The following is a 24,926-nucleotide window of genomic DNA, read 5'->3' on the forward strand; positions in this document are numbered from 1 at the left end:
CGTGTTGATGGTACATGGCACTTTGATGGTTGTCTGGCAATATTTGTAAGAAATGCGGATATCCTGGGGTCAATCAGAATGTTTACAGTATTAGTGTGCTTTCCACTTTGCAGGTCAAAATTTCAGGATGTCCATGTCCTTAACCTATAGTTCTGCATGGATACACATTACACACATTATGGATACAAAAGCTGTAAAGCACTGTCTAATGTTTATTCACTCCTCAAATGCCTTGAATACTGGTTAGCATCCCTTTTGCCCAACTTGGCCGTGGTGTTCAGTGACCGACTTGGGGTTGCATTTGCCCTGTTTGCTTTCTAGGCTGCCAGGAAGAGGGGGGTGGACTGTGTGGTCGCTCCCTATGAAGCCGACGCTCAGCTGGCATTCCTGAATAAAGCGGACATTGCCCAGGCCATCATCACAGAGGATTCGGACTTGCTAGCCTTTGGCTGTAAGAAGGTACTGCACCAGGGTCTGGTTTGGGGTTCAGATGTTATGACTGAAGAGAAGCAATACACAGAGCTGACAGTCAGAGTTTATTAGTGAGGTGGATATGGGAATCACCACTTTGAGCATGTAAAACCTCCTGAAAGACTTATGGCACATATGCAGTCTTTTTATGGCTCAATTCACTACCATGAAGTTACATCTATCAAGAATATTTCATTTCATTATTCCAAAAACATGTCTCCTAGGTGATTTTGAAGATGGATAAGCAGGGCAACGGTTTGGAGATTGACCAGAACCACCTGGGCCGCTGCCGCCTCCTGGGGAACGTCTTCACAGAGGAAAAGTTCCGACATATGTGCATCCTCTCGGGCTGTGACTACCTGGCCTCGATCTACGGCATCGGCCTGGGCAAGGCCTGCAAGCTCCTCAGGATGGCCAACAACCCCGACATCCTTAAGGTGAGCGTAGCCCTGAGTCACTATAACTACTAGCCCAGTGATGGCCCTTGAAGCTGTCCAAGCATTGTCTTTTGGGTACGTCTCCCAATCTGGTTCCCTATTCACCTTGCATACCTTTCAGTTATTGACAGGATGATTGGATGTGCTAACCATACGCTATTCATTTCCCTGGTGTGTAATCCAAGTGTTCGTCTTTACTCCTACAGGTGATTCAGAAGATGGGCCAGTACCTGAAAATGAGTATAACTGTTCCAGATGAATATTTGGAGGGATTCGTCAAAGCCGACAACACCTTCCTCTACCAGCTGGTGTTTGACCCCATTAACAGGAAGGTGACTCCGCTGAACCCCTATCCAGCAGGCATTGATCCAGCCACCCTTGGCTACGCCGGGTTGTATCCTTTTCTCCCCAAAACACTCCTACTGCACTGCACAGGCTCTTTGGATTCGTTTGCAGCAAAACAAATACTCAGAGACTTGTATTTATAGAATGGACGAGTCAGCTATGCTTACTAGCCGCTAAGAACACTATTTATAATATTTTGCATGTGCTGCTTTAAATACAAAAATAAAATGTCTGCATTCAGTCCAAAGTAGTGGTTTGAAATTGAATGATTTTTTTTAAATCTCTTTTAAAGTCCTTCCTTAATCACGTCACTTCAGAAATGTGGGGGATAAAAAGGGTTTACAGATGGCCCTGGGAAATGTCGATTTTCACACGTTAAAAAAGATTGATGACTTCGATCCGGATCGTACATGTTTACAGGTACACACAGTTGAATGCTGTAGTTTTGAGGACGTTTGCTACGTCTGTTTCTCTGATGCTATTGTCTCTGTTTATACATTTTAATGTGCTCTTACGTATTTTGACCTGATGTCTTGAATGTCCCCGCAGGACTTTCAGCTTTGTGTCAAACTGTACTTCCTTCACGGTCCTCTTTCTTTCCTGTCAGCCTCCCAAACCTCGCAGTCGAAGTTGGAACGATCGCCAAGACAATAAGACACTCCAGCAGGCGAGTATATGGAGCAAACGGTACGTCCCAGGCCTTACCAACGCGCCCAGTGCCTCACCTGTCAGAGAGAAGCTTTCCCCCACCAAGGGGAAGGAACGAGTGGTCAGCGTGAAAGGCCTGAAACTCCCTCACAAAGAACCACAGGTCAAGAGACCCAGAGAAGGTAAAGTTTGACAACACAAGTTCGAGCCCACAATACAGTGTCTTTTAGGATAGAACACGCATTAACGCACAAGTGGTGGACTGGCTAGTGTTGGTAATGTTGATTGTGAGGTTAGATGGTAATGAAGAGTGAATAAACGACATCTTAATCGTGTCTGCTGTGTGAGAAGATCTTAAATGGTGAAAATGAAACCTGCAGTCTAAAGCACCTTCAGTCATTGTGTTGAGTTTCTGACACACAGGTGTAAAAAGGATTATTTCCACTGATAGCTAGTTTGGTAAGGTACTTTTAGCAGTAAAGAATCCCTTGGTGCTCCCCTGCAGACTCCAGTGTTTCAGAGGATGACTTGCTGCAGCTGTACTCTTCCTCGGGCCAAAAAAGGCCACGCACCGAGAGCTCACCCCCCGCTAGAACCCCAGAGACCAGGGGCAACATGGAGAACAAAGCTCCCGCTGGGAACACACCACGGAACCGGTTTGCCACATTGCTGCAGAAGAGGAACCAAGCGGGGAGTGGAGCCGAAGAACCCCAGGGAACACTCAGCAGGTAAAAGCCACCACTAGCCCAGACCCCCAACCTGGTACGTAGGTGGGCCTGTAGGTTATTTAACAGTGTATGTGAACTATGTCATACAAAACGCCTCACATTCAGTGAGTGTGAAATGTGTGCCGATGTGCTCAAAACACTCATCTCGGAGTAATGGCAGTTTAGTTAAGTCTGGTACCGCAGTTAACACCCATGCACCATTACTTGGCATTCTTGTGTGCCAATACCAGCTCTACCAACTGTCTCCTGTATCTTCTCCAGGTTCTTCCACAGCAACAGCAGCAGCAGCAGTACAGCAGCGGAGAGTGCGAGTGGTGCACCTCCAGCAGCGGACGACTCTTCTCCGGGGGGACCCACCGAGCAGTGCAGCCAGGTCTCATCAGAGGGATACTCCACGCCAAAGAGGGAAGCCGACGACGCGCCGCTGGTCTGTGAGGAGTCCTGCAGCCCGCCGGCTCCTCCCTCTGCCCGGCCAGCTAGTCAGGGCCTTGGGGTGTTCAGCTGGACAGGCAGCTCCTCCTGCCCCTCCTCCTCCTCCTCCTCCTCCTCCTCCTCCTCCTCCTCGCGTCAGCCCAGCACCCCGGCCCCGTCAGGCCTCGCTATCCTGCAGCAGTTCCAGAGGAAGAAGGAGACCTGGGCCGGCTCAGTCCGGGGGCTGCAGGTCCAGCGCCAAACTTCCTGTGTGTCAGATGAGGAAGAGGAGAGTGGGGACGTGCCTGAGAGGGTGAGGTCGCCCGACACGCCACCCTCTCAGGACAGCGCCTACTTCTCCCAGCCCAACAGCACCTATGACAGCCTAGAGGAAACGCCCACGTCCTCCTTCACGCGGCTACTGGACGCCTCCACTCCCTCTGAGGTAATGAGCCCCCTTACCAGCCTGCTCACCACATAAAGAGGAATTGTGCTAATGTGAAGTCATCTACACAGAGCGCGTGTGTATCTTTGTTGGACCACACTGGTGGCATGAGTCCTGTTCGCTTCCTTTGGGGTGTAACTGAGTGTGTGTGTGTGGACAGGGATCTGTGTGTGTAACTTTGGGTGTTAAAATAGTGCATTGTGGAAGACTGTTCTTTACCAGACATGGAAAGTCAGGGGATTTGATCCTGCAATATCAGGGAATTTAGTTTGTAGCTCTCACAACATGCGTGTTGAAAGGTCGTCACGCAGGTCACGTAGGCCTACAGGTCTGGCGGAGCCGATAGAATGAGAACCCATGCAGCAGGCGATTCAGTTTGAATACTGATCATCATGCCATTAGACAGGTGACGATCATCGTTCTTAATTTGCACTCGTCGCTATTTACCCGTGGCGTGTACATACTATGTTTAAGTGTTAAGCAGGCTAAACCCGATGGGTTTCAAATACTATGGTTGGTTTAGATCTGCTCAGCACTAAGGTTGCCTGTTTTTCCATTCCTTATAGGTCATGGAAATTCTGTTTCTTTGTCATTGTAGTTTCGGTTTTGCTGAGTCATATTTTGAAGTGAACTTTAAGTGAACTGCTACTGTACAGATGTTTTGAGTTTGAATGTTGTTGAATTGACAAAGACTGAATCCAGTTGCTTTAGGCTTGTGATCTTCAAGTGGCCACCCAGCTTGGTGTTTTAATTGAGTTCCCTAATTGGTTTTCTCTGTCTGTTTCTCAGGATGCGGCTTCTCACCGGAGCCCAGAAGGAAGCCCCACAAACACCTGCAGTCCAGAGCAGATCAGGTCCACCCCCATGAGGACAAAGGTGGGTTGACCAGAAGATCCTCCTGTTTTATTTGACTTAGGGCTGCGGGACTGCAGGAAAGACCCCAAAAAGAATAAGTGCGAGGCACTGGAGACATGGAGGGTATGAAGTCCATGTAGTGAACACTAACACCTGTGTTTGCAGTCAGTGTATGGAGATGTGATTTTAAATGGCACTTGACAAAGCGTGCTCCGTCTCTCGGGGAATTGCGTACATGATGCAATGACTGGTTTGTGTCAGCAGGTGGCAGGCCTTCCCCGAGTACGTCCCTCTGAAGCGAGGAAAGGGGGTAAGATCCGCACCTCGGCTCCGGCGCGGGCCAGCGGCCTACGCAAGAAGCCTGCAGGGCCTGGGAGGAGTTCTGGCAACGATGAGAACCAGCCAGGCGTGCAGGCCACCATCAGCGGCCTGTGGAAGAGCTTTGGATTCAAGAAGTGAGTGTTTACTCCCACAGACACACACACACATGTAGGTACATTCTACTTGTTTATTTGACTGCACCCATGTATAGAGGACCCAACTATCAACTATTCTACATTAATTGTCCAGAAATTACTCAAACATGTCAGAAGCAACAGTTGAACAGCTCCTATGTATGTGTATATACGCAGCACCCTCTCCAAATGTGACTGCTTCCAATTACTGATGACATGGAACAATACTTTGCCAGCTGTTTAGGTTTCACTTTTGCAAATCCAACAATCCTGAGACCCCTAGTGACAAGTTGATATACGGGACCAAAGATGCCAAACATGAATACGAGAAACTTGCATTTATATCCAAAATGAGTGATTTGGTGTTAAATGGATTCATATTTCACAACCGTAGTTTGGCCACCTCCTGACATGAATTGACACAGCAGGCTAATTTCAAGATGACATACTCTTACCTACTCTCAAACAGTTACATTACCAGGTCTGATGGCATGTGAATATAGTACACAGAAGAATAGAGGGCATTTAATAGATAGAAGTCCTCAGACAATGTCTACAATCCTGTCAGAAATGTGTAGTTATTTGTAGATGTGTCAGCCACTCTGTACACACACACACACAATGACTTACTCACTCAGTTAAATAACTTCTTTGTGACCTGACTTTTGAGGTATATCAGCATGCAGGTACATTAAGTAACTGAATAGGCCCTTGTCTTTCAAACAGTTTTTCTCACACCTGAATCAGTGGGGCTTGATATTTTATTTTGTAACTTCTTTTTTTTGTGATTTTATAGTTTTGGCTGTAAATACATTTAGATGGCTAACAACTAGTTTCTCCATTTTCCCTACAACGTTTTCCCCTATCGGTTTTACTTTTGACTCTTGTTTGTCTCAATCACACAAGGGCAGGTTTAATTGAGCCCAGAGCAGAGGTGTGACTAAATGCTTATTTAAAGTGTTTGGCAGGTTTAAGAGGCCATGCAGACGGACTCTAGTTTGTCTGAACCCGGTGAACCCCGAGTCCGGATAGCCCTATCGTGCAGACGAACGCACTGTATCCGCACACTGTATCCGCACTCCCTCGAATCGGGGGTCCAAAGTGAGTAACCTCCGAACCTGATTGCTGTTGGTGTTCGTCTGCACGCTATCCGCATACCTAATCGGATTGCCCCACGTGATCGCATCATTAGACCAGCCAGAACAACGGACACAACCGGCATTATTTAATAACTGAATAGTTTGCCATGGCGCAGTGAGTTTGGCAGCCAGTTGTAACAGCTCTCCAGTTTAAAAAAAATATATTCTTCCTATTACCTTGCTCCTTTTCCACGTGAACGGGATTAATACAAATGTATCTATCTATCTGTTGTTAGGAAAGGGATGACATTAACAAGCCACACTTTAATCTATCACTGTTTAATCTATTTGCATCAGACCATTTTTCAAAAAACTGTTTTTAAAAGTGTCAGCAATAGCCTATATGAGCAAATCTGACGTGAAAAGATTTTTTATTATAGACGGAAGTTTCAAAACAGATGAATGTTATGTTAGCTTTAGTCCTGTCAGACAACGATAGCGATAGCTACTAGCTAGCGTTAACGTTACTTCAGAGGTAGCCTACAGTACGTGAAGGACAAAGCCCTCAACAATAGCCTACATTTGTTGTTAGTAATAAAACCATGAAATTGGAAGCAATTGTAAACCATGAAACATTCAGGATCCACAGCACTTGCATTGTGGTCTCTCCTGCTCAAGCTCAGCATCTCCATAAAGCACAGGCATTTAAACAACTCAGACATGTCATGTTGCACATTGCTTTGTTGCACTGTTTTAAACTCTTTATTATCAATAACAAATATAATTATTTTTCGCTTAACCTACAGTCTGCTCTTACCACTGATTTTATAAACCACCATAATGTGTTACTGTGCAGATTAAATGTAGGCTATGCGGCTAAGCTAAACGTTGCTAGTTAGAGCTCAACTACTGTCATGTTATTTTGATAGCATGCGCCTGTCTTCTTCTCCGTTTTCTTCAGTTGTCTGTAGCACCAAAGCGCCACCAACAGGCGTGGGGGATGTACTACAGCTGAGTCAATCGGATTCACTGGGTTCATGTGCACGCGATGTAAAAAGTGGGTAGGTGTGAAATAGGTGTGAAAAATGAACCCGGGTTCAGGCAAACTAGAGTCCGTCTGCATGGGGCCTAAAAGAGACATTATCTGTGCCTGGTATGGCCAGGGAAAGGTGTGTAAGTCGCAGGCAGCTCAATAGTATACACTGCGTTCAAGTGTTACATCTCCTGTGAATATCTCTTGACAGGTTGTTCCTTTATGTGTGTGTGTGGTGTGGGGGGGGGATTGCTCTCGGCCTGTCTAAGGGATCACAGATTGCATATGCAAAGTATATTGCCATCGACTGTGATATGGGCGAGGGGTTCCTGGGTCGTATAGTAGGGGCTTCCTTGAATAGAGGCCTTTTCCTTGAATAGTGTTCTTGCTGCTTAACTTGCACCTCCTTGCAGAAAGCACACCTACAGTCCTGCTTCCTCAGAACAGGAAATTGCCTCAGAGACCAGTCGTGTGGTTGCCACGGCGCCTGCCCCACGCAGGCAAAACACGTTGTGGTCCTTGATTGCTTTGCACGAACATAACTCCGTTATGATCCGTTTGTGTTCTGTACACAGAGACACCACCAAGATGGCTCCGTGCAAGAAAGGGGAGCCCATGTCGCCAGTGAAGGAGAACGTGCCCCTCTAGCACTGGGAACATCCACCTCACCTGTGGAGAGGCTTCTGGTCCAGCGGAATGGAGCCTTTCTCTCCAATGTGCTCTTTCAAGGGCTTCGTGCTGCCCAACTACTGTAAACATACTATGTATGTCGAAGCTGAACAAATGAAATGTTATTGGATCTGACCTGTCCTTTTGAAGTGTTGTTTTTTTTATGTAAAATTAATAAAACTAAAAGTTTTTTTTTATGTGTTTTGTACGTGACAGTTCTTTGAATTGTGAGTTATTACCGTGTGAAAAATTGAAAATGTTTGTATTCATAGCCTAACAGCTTGAGTTGTTGATTGAATGATTAGCTTGGTATTCAGGTCTTGAGCAACAGGGAAGTTGGCAGTTAGCTGGTGAATGTGAAGACTGGATGGAACCAGGCTAATTCCAATAGTTTCCCATCTTTATCATTCATCATGGTTCCCTTACAGCCAGAAGCTGTGTTATGCAGACTTGTTATGCAGATTGGAAAGAACCAGAGATACTCATCCCTTTCCGGTTAGCTGAACTTTTCATGGTTGTGTTTTTGCTCAAACTGGCCTACCTTGCGTGCATGCTGCTCTGGTACGCATTTGAAGTCGGAGCAAATGAGTGCTTGACTAACATACTAGGTTGGGTTGAGGCTGAAATGCTTGTTTTACGATTGTTAAACATACCTCGCCAGTTTGAGTTTAAACTGTATTTTTCCTGAAAGTGATGTTCAGTTCATAGTGCCCTTGACATCATAGTGCCATTTTATCAATGAGAGAGTAGGGTAATCATGTGATGATCTCAGTATGATCTCCATCAGCAGCTTGACCATTGTTACTTGTATACTGGGGGCTAAACAAGCATCATGGATGGCTGATTGAAAACAATATTTTTGCCTTGGAGCATTTGAACCATGGTGAACATGAACAAACCTGTGTTCTGAGTTTGTGGTTGTGAAATCAGAGCATGGCTGTCTGCACGTTGCATGTTGAGAGACAGCTATTGCAGGAATCTCGACACTTTCGTCAAGCAAGGTGAGCACTGCAGCTTTCCTGGATGCCAAGCGCTTTTAGACACCAATTGCATGAGACGGAGCACATCTCAAAGATTTCAATGTAGGTTGCCATTTGAACTGACATGCCTGCATACACTGGCAAAACTAGCGCTTCATTTAGCTAAATCGTTTTCGAGGTTAATGGTAAACAAAAATGACAAAAGTTAAAGAACTATAAAGTGACCCTGGAAACAAGGCATATACTTCTTTATAGGCACAACTTCACCATGTTGTTATTAGTATACTATAGGACTGTAATATTAAAAGACTTGTTACCTTTAAGTAAGTTGGCAACCATGTTCTTTCCCTAAAGCATTTCTGAAAGAGACAGCAATGCAAGAATGTAGTGTGACTGCATTCTCCGTGAGTGTGTTGGTCATGTCCAGCAACTGTAGCACGCCCTGTCATTTAAGGAGAATGTAGCCACAGCAACACAGTTAACATTGTACTGTCTTGATCACTCACGCATAGACAATGTTTGTATGAATCATGTTTAATTGCCTTTGGTTAACAAGAGGCATCCTTTTTTCACTGGTAAAGTGACATAATGTATTAGTGACGAAGTGTGAAATGGAGTATTTCCTGTCGGGGTGAATCGCACTCAGAATGTCCTTTTTTGGCTCCTTCCGGATCTTATCGCTCTCCCTGGGTGACTACATTGCTTGGACATCCAAACTGTTGAGCCAGATTCATACTATACTGTTTTAGTTATAATTTATTTGAGGAAATATTTGGGAGGGAAATAAAAAAAAGTCTACAATTCCCAGGCTCAGATGTAGTTGCTGAATAGCAAGGCAGACTAGTGTTTGGAATAAATCCATCAAAAATAAATCGGTCATTCTGCTTTCATCCTTTCATAATTTGGTACTCTGAGTAATTCAGTACTCTGACTGAAAACAAAATTGATGCAGTTATTTTCATAGTGACTATGTTTGATGTGAATAGGTCAGGTTTTCAGTAATTTTGATACTACATGACATCTAATAGGCTACCCCATCTGGTCCTGAACACCATAATGATGCTAACTCCCTCGAGGACATCGGACCCTTAGGCCCAAGTAGTGTGTGGACAGGTCTCGCTGTTGCTTTAGGAATTGTATTTCTGCATGACTGCATGTTTATGCAAAACACTTGGTCAGATTCTTGTCTTGATCAAGTTATGCTTCCACTAAAGACAAAAGGGACTTGTTGCTGGTTGCCAAAATGTAGTCCAACATTCCAGTGATCCCCCGCTACCTTCCCCCGACCTTAGTTGGTGTTCCACAATGGAATAAGGTGAAGGTTGTGCAACCAATGCAACAATCTCTCTGAATTGACAAAACAACCAGCTATGCCAAGAATGTCATTTTGTGAGCTTGTGTGTAACAAGCACAAACTTAGCCACAGCCATCTTGACACATTTTTGTCCATATTTTTGAACGATGACCTATATTGCTTCCTACGTAGCTACATTAGAATTGCGCTAACCTGGCAGCTAGCTTCAATACTGATTCTCTTTATTATAAATGAATGGGCTTTATATCTCCCAGCCTTGAGACTAGTTTCACGCTCATGTTAAATGAGCAAAGGGAGCTGAGGGGCCCTGTGGCTGCTGCGCTGAAGCTGGCTGTGATGCGTCTCTTCTTTGCTGACTGTTTTTTTTGCTGTGATATCATTAAACGGTGGCTACAGCGTGAGGGGGGCATGTTGAAGCTTGAGGCCTAGACAGCAATACCAAATTGAAACATGAATAAAGACGTTATTTTTTCCCGTATCCCTCTCCCTCCCTCCCTCTTTCTCTCTCTCCTCCTCCTCTTCTCTAAAACCCCTTCCTTCAGGCAGCGATGCTGGCAGAGGGCATGTAGGAACAAATTCATTCAGCTCCATCACTTTCATTCATTAACTCAAAAACACCTGGTGTCATTCGCCACAGTTTCTCTGTGCTATCTCTTGATGCTTGTCTTTACAGAACATGGCCTCTATGTGTAACTGATCTGGTACACTAAAGGTTTATAAAAATGTCACCCCTCTGACCTGACTCTGAAGTGCTGCAGGGAATCCATGTAAGATTGTACTGATACAGCTAGATCCCAAGAATGTTTTCTAAATCCATGTCCATAATCTTAAAGGGGCGATGGAGTATTGTGCCATGCATAAGGGACTAAGCATCTTGTTTAAGCTGACAATCTCACTACGTAGCATGAATATTCACCTGCTGAAGGAAAGTGAATAAATAAACATGATCATTTATCTGTGACCTTTGCAAAATGAATGTCAATTGCTGAATAATCTGTGGTCTGAAGAAATGCTTTTGGCAGATTTAGCAAATGCACAATTTCTCCTAATCCTTATTCACCAAAACATTCTAAAATGAGTCTGTATTATAAATCTACAAAATCTGTAGTGTACTTCCCACAGTTTACCATGCAGTCCTTGTGGTATGACTTAAATAAATAAATAAAAGTTAAATAAATAAACAAATTGAATCCATCATGTGTTCCCCCTTAAATGAACAAACACAGATTATCAAAACTGGGACCTCTGACATTGCCTATGATCCATGGAGGAGAGTGATACGGTTGATAAGTGTGTTGCATTTCAAATACATTCTTGACAACTCATCAGACAAGCCCATGGCCTCGAGCAGAGGAGAGGAGAGGAGGGGAGAGGAGAGGAGATGGGAGGGGAGGAGATGGGAGGGGAGGAGAGGAGAGGAGAGGAGAGGGAGGAGGCCAGAACGCTTTCATTTAATGCTGAGCCCTTGAAACAACACCAGCTCTCTGCCGGTGCGTCTCTCTGAAAAAATAGAGTAAACAATCCTCCTTATTCCATCTGACAAACCAAGTGTTACAGCACCACCCTCTTAAAGTGTGCTCCTTAAACCACCAGTTTTAATGTCTACTGCATTTGACACTACTGCAATGTCTTGGCATTCTTCCCCATCCCATTTGTGTTTTTTTTACTTTGTTCTACCATTTTGTAATACAAGATAATAACAACGACATTTATCAATATGGGAGCCTCCCAAAGCCTTCTAGGTCTATGCAATATTAGCTTAGCCTTGCAATGATGTCTAGATAGAATCATGTGATGTTAAGAATGCATCAATTTGTTTTATGTTAGTTAGTGGTCAACTGAACAGTGTTTTATAATTCCATTCATTAACTACCTCCTACATCTAAAGTACTTAATACATCTGTGTATTTTACAGGGTTTTTAGTTTTTTACAGTAACTCTGGAATTTGGAATAACCTCTGAGGTAGCAAGACATATTTGTCTATTTCAGACCAACCTGTAGAGCCTACACTGAATCCCTTTACCATTTACATTTAGTCATTTAGCAGACGCTTTTGTCCAAAGGTACGTACAAGGGAGAGAACAGTCAAGCTACGAGCAATAGAGACCTAGTGTAACAATAAATACTAATGAATGGTACTGACTGTAGACACATTCTCTTCATTTCAAGCAGTTTTCTCCATTCAATAGGAGCTCGTGTGAGAGGACACCGTCAGTTTAATTTCCCCGCATGTAACACAATGTAGATTGGTTGTTATATGGTTGTAGATTCACAGCTGTGTTTTGTGAGAATCACATTCTTTTCTGCCTGCTGATAGGAGTGAAGACCTTCCCTATATAAAACATACGACACAATCGTACCGATAGCAGTTATTATAGCAATAATAATGATTGGCTGATATTAATCAGAAAAAGGATGATATTTATGATGGTCCTGATGATAGTGATTGCTCCTATCTTAGAACTTCACTATCTCAAACATTGCCTCTCTCTTCACTACCTCTTTCAGGCCTTCTTTCAGATCAAATACAAGGTGTGAATTCCAGTGGCACAGGTGTTGTTGTCCTTACTCCTTGACATGAATGCCTATTTCTATCTAAAACATTTTACCATCAATCTGTGTCTGTTTGGAAACCTTGTTTAGAAGAGAGCAGTCTTTCTCTCTCCGTCTCTCTGAGTGTGTGTGTGTGTGTCTCTCTCTCTCTCTCTCTCTCTGATCAGTAGGTTTCGGTGATCAACAGCTCTGTTGTGTGTGTGTGTTCGCTATGCTAATGTCACTGCAGGGTTAGGAGGTGTGTATGGGTGGACAGGTAGGCGGGCTGGCGGGCTGGCGCTGTGCTGCCTAACCTGTTTGTTGGCTTCAGTGGTTTGCGTGAAGGCATTTAATAGAGTGAACCATCTGGAGGGTCAGAATCACTGCAGAGTTCAGAGGAGACAACAGCTTCATATGGTAAGTCCATCTTTATCCCTGCTGGTGGTGGACAGAGCAGTGCCTGTGCTTAGCGGCTGACAACATTATCGACTAACGATAATGTTAGTGGAAGTTCACAGAAAGTGGATCTGTCGATAGATGTAGATTTGTTTACTGTGGCTTTGAGATATGGATAGCTTCAGAGCTATCAATGTGTGATTTCAAAATTAAATTCAAAAGAATGTGTCTGAGATATTCCAAAAACGCATTTTATATGAATGGGTGTTGTTGACAGAATTAATGAGGCCATTTCAAAAAATGTGTTTTAATGAACTTAAGCTTATATTCAGTGGTTGTAACATTCAGACAAATCCCAGCATTATTGCGATGTTAGACTGTCTTGAGGGGCTGTCTTGATCAGCTCCATATCATAGCATTTGTTTGAGTTGGTTTGAGTGCTAAATCTCAACCTGAGGTATATAATGTTACTAATCAGCACATTTGTAAGTGGAAATACATTTGCAGGAATGGCAGGATGTTTTGTGGGTGTATGTGTATGTGAATACCCTTTCGTGCATATAGTGCATTGATGGATGAAGTTTATCATTTTCAACATCCCTTTTTTATCATTCATAAATTGGTAAATATGTTAGCTCCCAAATGAAGATGTGATATTGAATGTGATATTGATCACTGATGAGTGTAACTAGTAGTGGCAGTTATGCAAAAAGTGTTTACACCAATGACATCTGAAACCCAAGCGAACCTGTCAAACCTCGGCGGTTCTTGTGGTATCAATAGTTTTCCCAGCCTCATTCCAATACTTGCACTCATCAGTGTTTTTGTCTTTCATACTGGACCATCCACTCTCAGAAAGAGGGTCAGTGTCAAAGGCAAGCAAAACAGAGTGATACTGTTTCATCAGTCTCTGCCCTGCCCAGCCCTAGGTCCACACCCCACATTGAAATGCAGATGACTGGGCTCATGAATATTCCCCTGGCTTGATGCATCCGTAGAGGTCGCTCTCTTTGAGCCTGTGAATGTTTTTAGGATGACAGAGTGTGTTTCAGAGCCGAGGTATGTGGGGGTGCATAGGTAGAGTGCATGTAAGCCTGCATGCATCCAGACTAGCGGGTTTTCTGCATTCCTGTGCTGCAAAAGGCTGTGCCTGAAATGCCAAAGGCATGATGCGATGAGTGTGTGTGTGTGTGTGTGTGTGTGTGTGTGTGTGTGTGTGTTTGTGTGTCGGAGGGTGAGTGGGTGTGTAAGTGCATTTCTGAGTGTGTGGGTGTGCTTATGTGTTTGCTTGTGTATTTTTTTTAATTATTTTTGTGTTTGCAAGGGTTTTATGGCTATTGTGACTTTCTTATTATTGGTAGAGAATAATCCAGAACAGATTGCCAGTACATTGGTGTTCTGGAAATTGCTCTGAACATTAGCTGACAGATTGTATGTGGCCATCCTCACTGGCTTTGTTGGAACAAAGATGTCCTGTGAGGTATCACTAGACACGGCGTCTCCTGCCAGCAGTCCGAACATTCTTACTGTTTGTCTCTTTAGTCTATTTAGAAAGGAAATTGATGATTTTCATAAGAATTTATGATTGGATGCTTTGTTTTTAGGCTTAATATTTGACATTTGTAAGGGAAGTGCATTTAGTTAGGACAACTTGCTTTTTTAGCTTAAATAAATATGAAGCCATGAATGATATACAATACAATATTTTGTATGAAAACAAGCGCAACAAACAAGTGCCAAATGGTGGAATAACACACTGTAAGATAAGATATGCATTTAATCATAATGATAGATAGATAAGATATACATTTAGTCATAATGATAAATGAAGAAGAACATTGACAGGTCAAAACATAACATGTCAGCTATCACACAGCACACAGGACAGTATTTACACAGGGTTTCCACCTCAGAAGCTGAACAATGCTGCAATGTAATGTCAAATGCCGGCTTTATCCCTGAACAATTGAAACTAGCATGGCCCAGGGCTGGCAGGGTTGGTGATTACTCACTCTCTAAGTGCCTGCTAGAGCATGGCTAGGGCAACAGATTTCATGTCATTCTAAAGGTTTGACAAAGCTGTGATAGGGAAACATGCTGACATTAGGATGGTGAGGATTTTCCAGGTGTCCCTTAAATAATGCAACATACTTCACATCAATAAAATAATTAAGTAATAAAAGATTCATATATATTTGTTTAGGGTGGTGCTACTGGTTTGTTCTTATTAAAATGCAGCGGGGACGCAAAGCAGACACACATTTGGCTTCCTTCTTGTAACATTAGTTAACACAACAAAACCGAAAAACAAAACAAAACAAAACCGACTGCATTTGAAATGACTTTTGTTTTGTGTTAATTAATGCACATCTTTACTGTAAATGATCAATTACATAAACATAATGTTTTCATGAACATAACTTGGTCACAAACAACGTAGGGAATGTCAGACTCTCATGCTGTCACGTCCTGAATGTCACATTCATGATAAGATCTGAGATTCATTGTAAACTGATCAACACGGCCTCTATACTCATCTCCATGTGTCTCATGTACGTGAGTGTGACTGGGTCTAAGTGTGTGCTTTAAAGAGGGAGTGACTAAAGGACATCTGACATGATTGGCATGTGGGAAGACGGGTCTCTATGTAGTGCAGTGATACAGTTGCTGTCTGATTGGATAGAAATGGCATCCTATTTACATGTGCTCATGCTGGATCAACATGTCCAAAGCCGTGTAAATGGGAAATCTCATTCTAAACCCAGAGTAAAAGAATCTTTTCCTTTCTCTCTTCCAGGTTTCACTGAAGTCATTCATTTTATGATATGCAACTGTAAAAGAATTTGAATGAAAATGGTAAGCAGACAGTGTGCTGACAATACAATCTTAATGTTGTGTATTATTGCTGGGTTTGAAAGGGATAGATTCTGTATTTAAACAAACACTTGGAAATGTTATGATCTAGATGCTTTAATGTCCACATCTCCAAGACCTGCCACTATATCACCCTTTTAAAATGTAACCAATGTCTTTTAAAACTATGAATATGCACATAAATATGAAATTAGCCAGTGCCATGCGCATATCTTTGAAAATTGATTGTATTATCTTGATTGGTCTGTGCAGAATGGGGAACTCAAAGGGCAAAGCATCTCAACGGATGTGACCCTGGGAGACACTGACGCAGGAGGAGTCATTAAGAATGGCCTGAAAGAAGGTAGAGTGAAACCTATTTATGATTATAAGTGAATCCTTTACATCCTCCTCCTTGTAAAACTTTATTCCATTACTCCTCATGCCCTTTGCCAGCAGCCTTAGTCACTGTTATGCAAATGGCAAAGTAAATTGCACTTTCGTTGCTTTTTTATGAATGGATAAATGGCAGTACAAGAAACCAAAACAAGGAAATAGCTAAATAGTTGGCTGTATCAGTAAGGCTGTGTAACCATATACCCTTTGACTGTGTTTCTGTAGAGCCTTAACAGTAAATGGCTAAATAGTTGGCTGTGTCAGTAAGGCTGTGTACCCATATACCCTTTGACTGTGTTTCTGTAGAGCCTAAACAGTAAATGGCTAAATAGTTGGCTGTGTCAGTAAGGCTGTGTACCCATATACCCTTTGACTGTGTTTCTGTAGAGCCTAAACAGTAAATGCAGTTGGTTCTGTCCTGCTTCTGTTTTAGGAGATATTTTGTACTATTTAAAAAAAAAAAAAAAAAAAAAAAATTAAGTGCAACTACAGAAAGGGGCTTCCTATGTAAAGTTTGACATTCAAAGACATCATGATTTTTCTTCTTCTTTGAAGAGATGACATCTAATTTAGTGTCTGGGGTTGTCATGTAAAAGGGATTTTTAAAACTTAACCTTGTTTTTAAAATGTATTTTAATGACTTCTCTTCCTCCACAGAGGACCCGATTGTTGCCGCCACCATTCACTTGGGCCATCTCGCCAAAGATGATGTTATTAAGTTGCTAAAGCTACTTGAGCCCTATGATGACAAAGTTGAGGTGAAAACCAGATCCAGCCTTGAGATTGATGGGAGTCCTGGATCATTGGGATTATCTGGTGATGTAAGTTGTATTCATTTATTTCCCCTGAGTAATGGATACACATTCTACATTTTCGAACGTTCACTTCCCAAATGTTGTCGGGCAAACAAAAGCAAGGCATATAATATATAGTTGGTATTCAAGGTTTTATTATTAAATGCAATTTATTTTTATTCATTTTCACCTTTGCTGTTTTCACAGGTCAAAGGGCCTTCAGTAAATGGAATTGATGGTGGTGCAAAATTTACCATGCCCACAATTGGCATGTCTGGACCCCAAATAAAAGGAGCAGCCTTGGATGGTACTGTTAAAAGCCCGGAGCTTAGTGTCTCTGCACCAACACTTGAATCCCCAGATGTGTCTGTTAATGTGGACAAACCAGAGCTGAAACATAAGCCCCCTAAGTTTAAAATGCCAAATTTCCATTTGCCAGCCAAAAAGCCAAAACTTACAACCCCAGAAGCAACTTTGACAGGCCCAAGCATCAGTGCAGATGTTGACACCCCAAAGCTCAATCTTCAAGCCCCAGATGTTGATGCAGAACTGAAAGTTCCAGATGTTGATGTCACCTTACCAAAAGCTGAGCTTGAAGGCCCCAAACTGGATGTAGATTCCCCAGATGTTGACATTGAGTCTCCAACAGGAAAGTTCAAATGGTTCACACTTTCAAGGCCAAAGTGGGCTCACTCTCGACCTAAAATTAAGACAGATGTAGATGTCGATATGGATATAGAAACCCCAGATCTTAACATTTCTGGGCCAACAGTTAACGCTGATTTGAATGTGCCAGATGCTGAGGTGAACCTGCCCAAAGCTGAGATTGATGGTCCAAATGTTGACATTGATCCACCTTCAAGTAAGTTCAAATGGTCAAAACTGAAGCTACCCAAGATGGGGAAAGTAAAAGGACCCGATGTGGATATTGATACAGAAGTTAAAACACCAGACGGGGATTTTTCATTACCAAAAATTGAAGCTGATGTGAACACGCCTGATGTTGATGTACAGATACCATCAGCTGACATCAGTGGTCCAGATGTGGATCTCAAAGCTCCTGATGTTGAGCTAAATGCTCCATCAGGGAAGGTAAAATTTCCCACGCTAAATAAGTCTACCTTCAAATTCAAACCAAAAGTGACCACTCCTGATATCAATGTTGATGCTGACATTAAAGCTCCCAAGGTTGAAGCTAATCTTGAAGCACCAGAGGTAAATGCAAGTCTTCCCAAAGCAGAAATTGATGGCCCTGATGTTGATCTCAAAGCCACGGAAGTCAACATTGATCCCCCCTCTTCAAAATTTAAGTGGAACTGGAAGAATCCCAAACTTAACTTCTCAAAACCAAAACCACCAAGCCTAGAAGTTGATGCTGAGGTAAAGGCACCTGATCTGGATGCAGGACTTGACCTGCCTGGTGGAGATATACATTTGCCTAACACAGACCTCACAGTACCTAATGTGGACCTCAAAGCACCAGACCTCAGCCTCTCTCTGCCAAAAATTGAGGGTGATCTAGATGCTCCAGCCCTAGATGTTAATTTGCCAGATGCAAACCTGAAAGCACCAGAGGTGGATCTCAACGCACCAGAAGCTGACATTGATGTACCATCAGGCAAATTCAAACTCCCGACAATTAAATGGCCGAAGATGAAGGTGAAAACACCTAGCGTTGATATTGATACAGATGTAAAGACATCTGATTTGGATGTCTCTATACCCAAAGTTGAGGCAGGACTTGATGCTCCTAGTGTTGATATGAATTTGCCCAAAACAGATCTCAGTGCCCCAGATGTGGACCTCAAAGCACCAGACCTCAGCCTCTCTCTGCCAAAAATTGAGGGTGATCTAGATGCTCCAGCCCTAGATGTTAATTTGCCTGATGCAAACCTGAAAGCACCAGAGGTGGATCTCAACGTACCAGGAGCTGACATCGATGTACCATCAGGCAAATTCAAACTCCCGACAATTAAATGGCCGAAGATGAAGGTGAAAACACCTAGCGTTGATATTGATACAGATGTAAAGACACCTGATTTGGATGTCTCTATACCCAAGGTTGAAGCAGGACTTGATACTCCTGAGGTTGATATCAATTTACCAGACACCATCCTTAAAGCACCAGAGGTGGATCTCAATGCACCAGAAGCTGACATCGATGTACCATCAAGCAAATTCAAGCTACCGACAATCAAATGGCCGAAACTTAACCTGTCTGGACCAAAAGTGAAAACACCAGATGTTGAAGTTGATGCAGATGTAAAGACACTGGATTTGGATGTCTCCATACCCAACGTTGAGGCAGGACTTGATGCCCCTGGTGTAGATTTAACATTACCCAAAACAGACCTCACTATGCCAGATGTGGACCTAGAGGCACCAGACCTGAATATCTCTGCACCAAAAATCGATCTAGGTGCTCCAGCTCTCAATGCTTATCTGCCTAAATTAGATGCTAAAGTGGAGGCGCCTGATGTGAATCTCTCTGCACCGAAGATTGAGGCTAGTGCAAATGTGCCAGATGCAGACTTTCCAAAAGCAGATCTTACGGGACCAGATTTGGATTTGAAGGCTCCGAGTATAGATGTTGACGCACCCTCCAGCAAAATGAAATTGCCTCACTTTAAGCTACCTAGATTGCATCTGACAGGACCAAAGGTGAAAGCACCCAGTGCCAGTGTTGATGCCCCAGACATCATTGTACCATCAGTCGATGCTGGAGTTAGTGCACCAAAAGCTGATGTACATTTACCACAGTTTGATGCCCATGGACTTAGTCTTGACTTGAATGCTCCAGATATCACAGCACCCAAAGTTGAGGGCGGTATCACCACTCCAGATGTTGATCTGAATTTACCAGAAGTGGATGTCAAAAGCCCTGAAGTAGATCTTAATGTTCCTGATGTCAATGTTGATGCAGACTTGAAAACACCAGATCTTGAAGGTCCAGATGTGGACTTGAAAGTTCCAGACGTGGATGTAGATCCACCTTCAGGAAAATTCAAAATGCCTCATTTCAAATTGCCAAAATTTGGTTTCTCTAGCCTAAAAGTGAAGCAGCCTGATCTAGATGCCAGTGTGGATGTGAAAGCTCCTGAAGTGGATGTTGAGGTTCCCAAAGTTGAGGCACCCAGTGTTGACCTAAATCTTACTGCTCCAGAGGTCAAAGGTGATGTCAATGCTCCAGAAATTGATGTGAATCTTCCCAAAGCTGATATCAATGGCCCTGAGGTTGATGTAGCCGCACCTGACATCAGTGTCGATGCATCAAAGCCAAAGTTCAAATTCTTGACTCTCAGGAAGCTTAACCTGCATGGATCAAAAGTAAAAGCCCTTGATGTTGAGGACGATGGAAGTGTGGACACAGATGTGGATATTAAGCTGCCAGAGGGAGACATACCACTGTTCAAAACACACAGACTGCCACAAAACATCATTCATGATATGATGAAGTTCACTGGTGCTGTAGACCTGAGCAGTGACCCTATAAATCCTGAATTAAAAACAGCAAACTCAATAACGAAAGGTATTAGTACTTCTAACCTGCTTAGCCAGGGGCAGCAAGCAGGACCAATTGACATCAGGGAAAGGTTGAGATTGTTTGCTTCACGATCGTCATTGGATAAAAGCCTGGGTGATATATCCCCTGTAGGAGTTCAAGTGAACACCCCCTCCCTGGAGGTCTCACCATCAACAGTGGTCAGTGTTAATGCCCCAGAAGATGAAGTAAATGCAGATGGTGACAGCCCCACAAAAATCAAACGGGGAACATTTAAAGTCACAAAGCCTGAATGTGACAAAAACTACCCTGTGATTGATAAGTCTGAAAAAGACGAGAATGAAAAAATGTCAATAGGTCTCTCCAATATGCTTGGCCTTCCCACCAAAGATGACTCCGATGGAAATTCCTAAATATCTGTGGAGCTCTCATATTAGTCAACTGAAGTCAACTGATTCAAACAATCATACACAAAATGAACGAAGTTTATAAAGCTATCTATCTATTCACACGCTCAGTCTAACACGCATGTCTAACATCCTAAAATATTGAACGCTTCGGAAAAAAATGAGAGTGGGATGGACTGAGTTTCTAATACTGTAAGTAATGTTATATAAGGTGCACTGTAAGAGAAATGTGACAATAAAATGTTAATATATGCTACTTGCCATTTGCCTTAATACACAGTATAGTGTGATTGTGTGTTAAGTTTTATGTGTATGTGGATGTCTGTATTTGTGAGAGGCTAACTGAGTTAATGTTTTGCATATAGTATTGGATTAACTATGAAGTCCAGTTGCCACAGCTGCTGAATGCTTTGTAGTATTCTATTATGCTATACATTTTTATAAACAGCCCAGTTCCATATTTATATTAAACTATATGTGAACATCATTGTATTAAATTGTTTTAATAAATCTTTACAAAATGAGGAGTCTTGTTGACTTAATGATATACCACAAGCATATGCAGGAGCAAAAAGTCTACCATTAAAGGGTTGTTTTTTCATACAAGCCCCATGAATTTGACATGAAATGGACAGTCTCCATAAACACCAATTGGCATAAAGTTAATAAAGAACACTTGCAAGTTGTAACAAAATATGCACTTCGATTTTCACTAATCGTGTTTCAAAGAGCGGACCCATATTTATTGCTGGAAAACTAGAGAAACAAAATACAACAGAAATGAATTACACCACATTCCCCATACAGTTATGCAACCAATGGATTATAACCATACGTCAAAAAGTCAAATCTGAAATCTAAAAACACAAATGCTCTAAACAGTAGCCACCCTGAACGGAATCCACCAGCACATTCTATTGCCAAGTATTTACAGCCATTGATAATGACGTTTGTGGGACTTTAAAAACTTTTGACAACACATAGCAAGCTCTTACACAAGGTGACATGTGCTTCTACGTTTGCTGAGTGTTACAAGATATCAATGCAAGGCAAAGAATGTGAAATAATAATTTGTCTGGCTAACTGACCTGACTAAAAATGGAAAAAGAAACGTTACAGTGCCTGTTGGCTGGTCTCTTGAAAACTGCCAACACAGGAACAGTAGGACATTTAGAACAGTAGTGTGCTACACAGAACAGCAGAGACACTGGTCAGGCCAGAAGCCAAATGAACTCCTCACGGAGGAGACAAAGGGACTGGTTACATACTTTAGCTTTAAGGGTTGCCACCTGAAACAAGTGTGCTGTTGATTCAATCCACACAGTTGTTTGGTTAATAGCTTTTTTCATGTTTCATGGCTGTATTAATACTATTTTCTGACACAATCAGACCCCTTTCACAACTTCTGGCGATTTCTAGGCAGGTGTCTCAGAGCAACCAAGACTATATACTGTGTAGATATTATGGGGTGAATTGGTTTGCGTCACTTTATCTTCAACATTAGTATTCTCTTTCTCATGTGAACAGTTTCAGCACCGATGTTGTTTGTAGCCATCTACAGTGTGAATCGTTTTAAACATGATCTCATCTGCCATCACCCTACGGAGTCCATGTTAATGGGAATTGCATGTTGAATAGTTAGGATAGTTTAAATAGTTGGACAGTAGTTCAATAAGCTTGACATGATTAGGTCTGTCCAAAATACTGCTAGGTGATTTGGTAAAAAATCTGGCAGACAATAATTTTGATCTGTCAAGAGATATTAGGTTTAGGTTTTCCAGATCAATAAGGACACAGTACATGACAATGGCTTATACGATCTCATTCTTAAGATTAGATAAGACACCTTGTTATGTGCTGCGTAAAGTAATTGTGCATTTCTGTTCAGAACTAAATCAGTTGAGAATCTGAGCAAGAAGTCCAACACCAATCCATATCCTCCTGATCAGAACTCTGCAGGAGTCGGGTAAACTTTCCCAAAGTTCCCTTAGAGATCAGTCAAAAACGAGCATTAACAACAACAACAACAACAACAACAACATCAACAAACAAAAACCCGGAGTTGGAGCCATCAGACAAAGACAACATCATAGTCGAAGGGGTGGGCAGTAAACAGTCCTTCAAGACTGATCCCAAAAGTAAACAAAAGTCACATTCCGACACCTTGCGTCGTCTTGTCTCTCCAGGTCCCTCCATCCCTAACGGCGCGGCTGACTAGTGGGCGTGCTGCCATCGCGAGGGCCAGTCGTTCTCCATCCAGCGCTGGAGCAGGCGCAGCACGTCGATCCGCTGGTACAGGCGGCACAGTTCGGTGAGCTCGCGCACGCTCTTCTGGTTGTTGCGCAGCAGGAACTCCTGCGTGGGGCTGAGGCTCACGGAGGCCTGCGTGCGGTGCTCCAGCAGGGCCAGCTCGTCGTAGCTCATGCCCCAGCGGCTGGCGAAGTTCTTCCAGTTCTTGACCGTGCAGTGGGCCGGGTCCAGCTTCTGCTGCAGCCGCTGGAGCAGGTCGCCGTCGTTCATCAGGTCGCTGATCATGGGCGGCGGGGCTGGGAAACAGCACTTCTCACACGGGCTGTTCAGGTACTCCAGGTCCTTTGTGAAGCCTGGAGGTCAGATAGATGTTATAGACAGGGGTCGGGAGGAATACTGGTCTTTTTTGTCAGCCGGATTCAAGAAGAGTACCATCTAATTGAGATGCAAGGGAATGTACAGTATATATGCAAAAAGGAATATGTAAATGTTAATAATAATGCATTACAGAAATTTGCTGATCACACATCATACTGATATTACTAGTGATTGACACTAATGTTATTTTCTGACTAGAGAATATACTACTCATGTAATGTAATATAGTAACCCAAAATCATCGAAATTCAACAAGGAACCATTCAGGATGTACATTTCAACATTAACGCAGTTAGAACTTAATTTACCTGAAGAGATTGATGGTGGGCAAATGCACTCGTTCCCATCATTTTCCACTGGCTGTGAGGGGAACAGATTTTGAAATGATTATTTTTTTAATGTAATACTAATATGGAACATATGCAGTTTCCTGTTCCCACTGCGTCAAATCAAAAAAGAAACCCCGTGCTTCCTTGGTAAGTGTAGGAGGAAGTGATAAAGATCTGCTGCCCACATCATAAAGTCAATGCACAGCAGCTTCACCTCTGCAGGAAGGGTGTCTCCACTGTCCACTTAAATTTTTTTTTTTTTTTTAGCTCTGCAATGGCAAGATATGAGCCATGATCTAGTTGATCTTGTTTCCTTCTACCCACTGCATGTGAGCCTGTGGGAAAAACGTTCAGGGAACAGGTGTGAGCGTGCTGCTTCACATCCCCATGGTTACCAGACATAAGACCAAATAAGTTATGTCTGGTGTCTATCAAGACAAAAAGTGATGTTTCGAGGGGGGTTTCACCATGCACCATATACATCCTTCTGTCTTCCAATGGTTGTCTTCACATGCTCCATCCCATGATGTCAATTATGTATGTCAGCATCTTTTCTTGTTACTGTTTAGGCCAGGTATGTTACATTGTGGCCTATGTCTGCCTAAGGGAGGTCCCTATGGTCCTGCTAATGTGTTTCTAATGTTCCTCGTTAGGACAAATCATTTGTGTATGCACCAAAATGCATATCGCAGACCTCAGGGACAGAAAGGAAGAGCATATCTTTCAAAACTTATCTCCACCAAGCACCTTAAGGTGTAAATAACAAAAATTAAACTAAGAGCCGCTGACGTGATATGTCACTTTGCATAAAAGCGTCTGGTAAATACCTGACCTTTAACTCCAGGATTGGCCTGATTCCACCCTCACACCTGACATCACTCACAAGACTGTTACACTGACCTCATGCTGTAGGACGAGTGGTCAGGGTTTAAGCGATACCCACCTGTTGTATTCTGCCTAATGGGGACATTATACATCCAGGGGTCATGGATGGAAACTGCAATGTCACTGTATCTGAACACAGAAAAATACACAAGCAATCAAAGTCAATAAAAGCAAACACACTGGCTAATATGATCAATGTGAGTGGATGTAATGGCCTATGCTTTAGAGAGCTTTAATACAAATTCAGTAACTGAAAGACATTGTAAATGGGCAGATCACAATGTATGCTCTGCGAATAGAACAAGAATAGAAGGAATATGTTCTTGTCAGGA

At 42.8% G+C, this 24,926-nt stretch overlaps 3 protein-coding genes across 3 annotated transcripts; 2 read left to right on the top strand and 1 right to left on the bottom strand.

The window, feature by feature from the left end:
- Positions 1–321: 321 nt before the first annotated feature.
- exo1 (exonuclease 1) lies at positions 322–7,757 on the top strand (the record flags this gene model as incomplete). Its single annotated transcript, XM_042707068.1, has 10 exons — positions 322–459; positions 696–908; positions 1,115–1,302; positions 1,571–1,673; positions 1,861–2,083; positions 2,407–2,629; positions 2,891–3,485; positions 4,275–4,361; positions 4,605–4,795; positions 7,483–7,757. Coding segments are annotated over 10 exons (2,034 nt in total), but the record flags the coding sequence as incomplete, so codon positions are not given.
- A 230-nt stretch (positions 7,758–7,987) lies between these two features.
- si:ch211-125o16.4 (neuroblast differentiation-associated protein AHNAK) lies at positions 7,988–21,197 on the top strand. Its single transcript, XM_042707066.1, has 5 exons — positions 7,988–8,577; positions 15,598–15,656; positions 15,927–16,017; positions 16,707–16,870; positions 17,051–21,197. Exons 2-5 carry the CDS (start codon positions 15,648–15,650, stop codon positions 20,756–20,758), a joined length of 3,972 nt encoding a protein of 1,323 aa, XP_042563000.1. The 5' UTR covers positions 7,988–8,577; positions 15,598–15,647; the 3' UTR covers positions 20,759–21,197.
- A 271-nt stretch (positions 21,198–21,468) lies between these two features.
- edaradd (EDAR-associated death domain) lies at positions 21,469–24,806 on the bottom strand. Its single transcript, XM_042707067.1, has 3 exons — positions 24,653–24,806; positions 23,689–23,740; positions 21,469–23,355 (listed from the first exon to the last, which is right to left on the bottom strand). The coding sequence occupies exons 1-3, from the start codon at positions 24,695–24,697 to the stop codon at positions 22,967–22,969; spliced, it is 486 nt and encodes a 161-aa protein (XP_042563001.1). The 5' UTR covers positions 24,698–24,806; the 3' UTR covers positions 21,469–22,966.
- Between the last annotated feature and the right edge of the window lie 120 nt (positions 24,807–24,926).

The sequence above is a fragment of the Clupea harengus genome, unplaced genomic scaffold (assembly GCF_900700415.2).
Source record: "Clupea harengus unplaced genomic scaffold, Ch_v2.0.2, whole genome shotgun sequence".
NCBI classification, from domain to species: Eukaryota; Metazoa; Chordata; class Actinopteri; order Clupeiformes; family Clupeidae; genus Clupea; species Clupea harengus.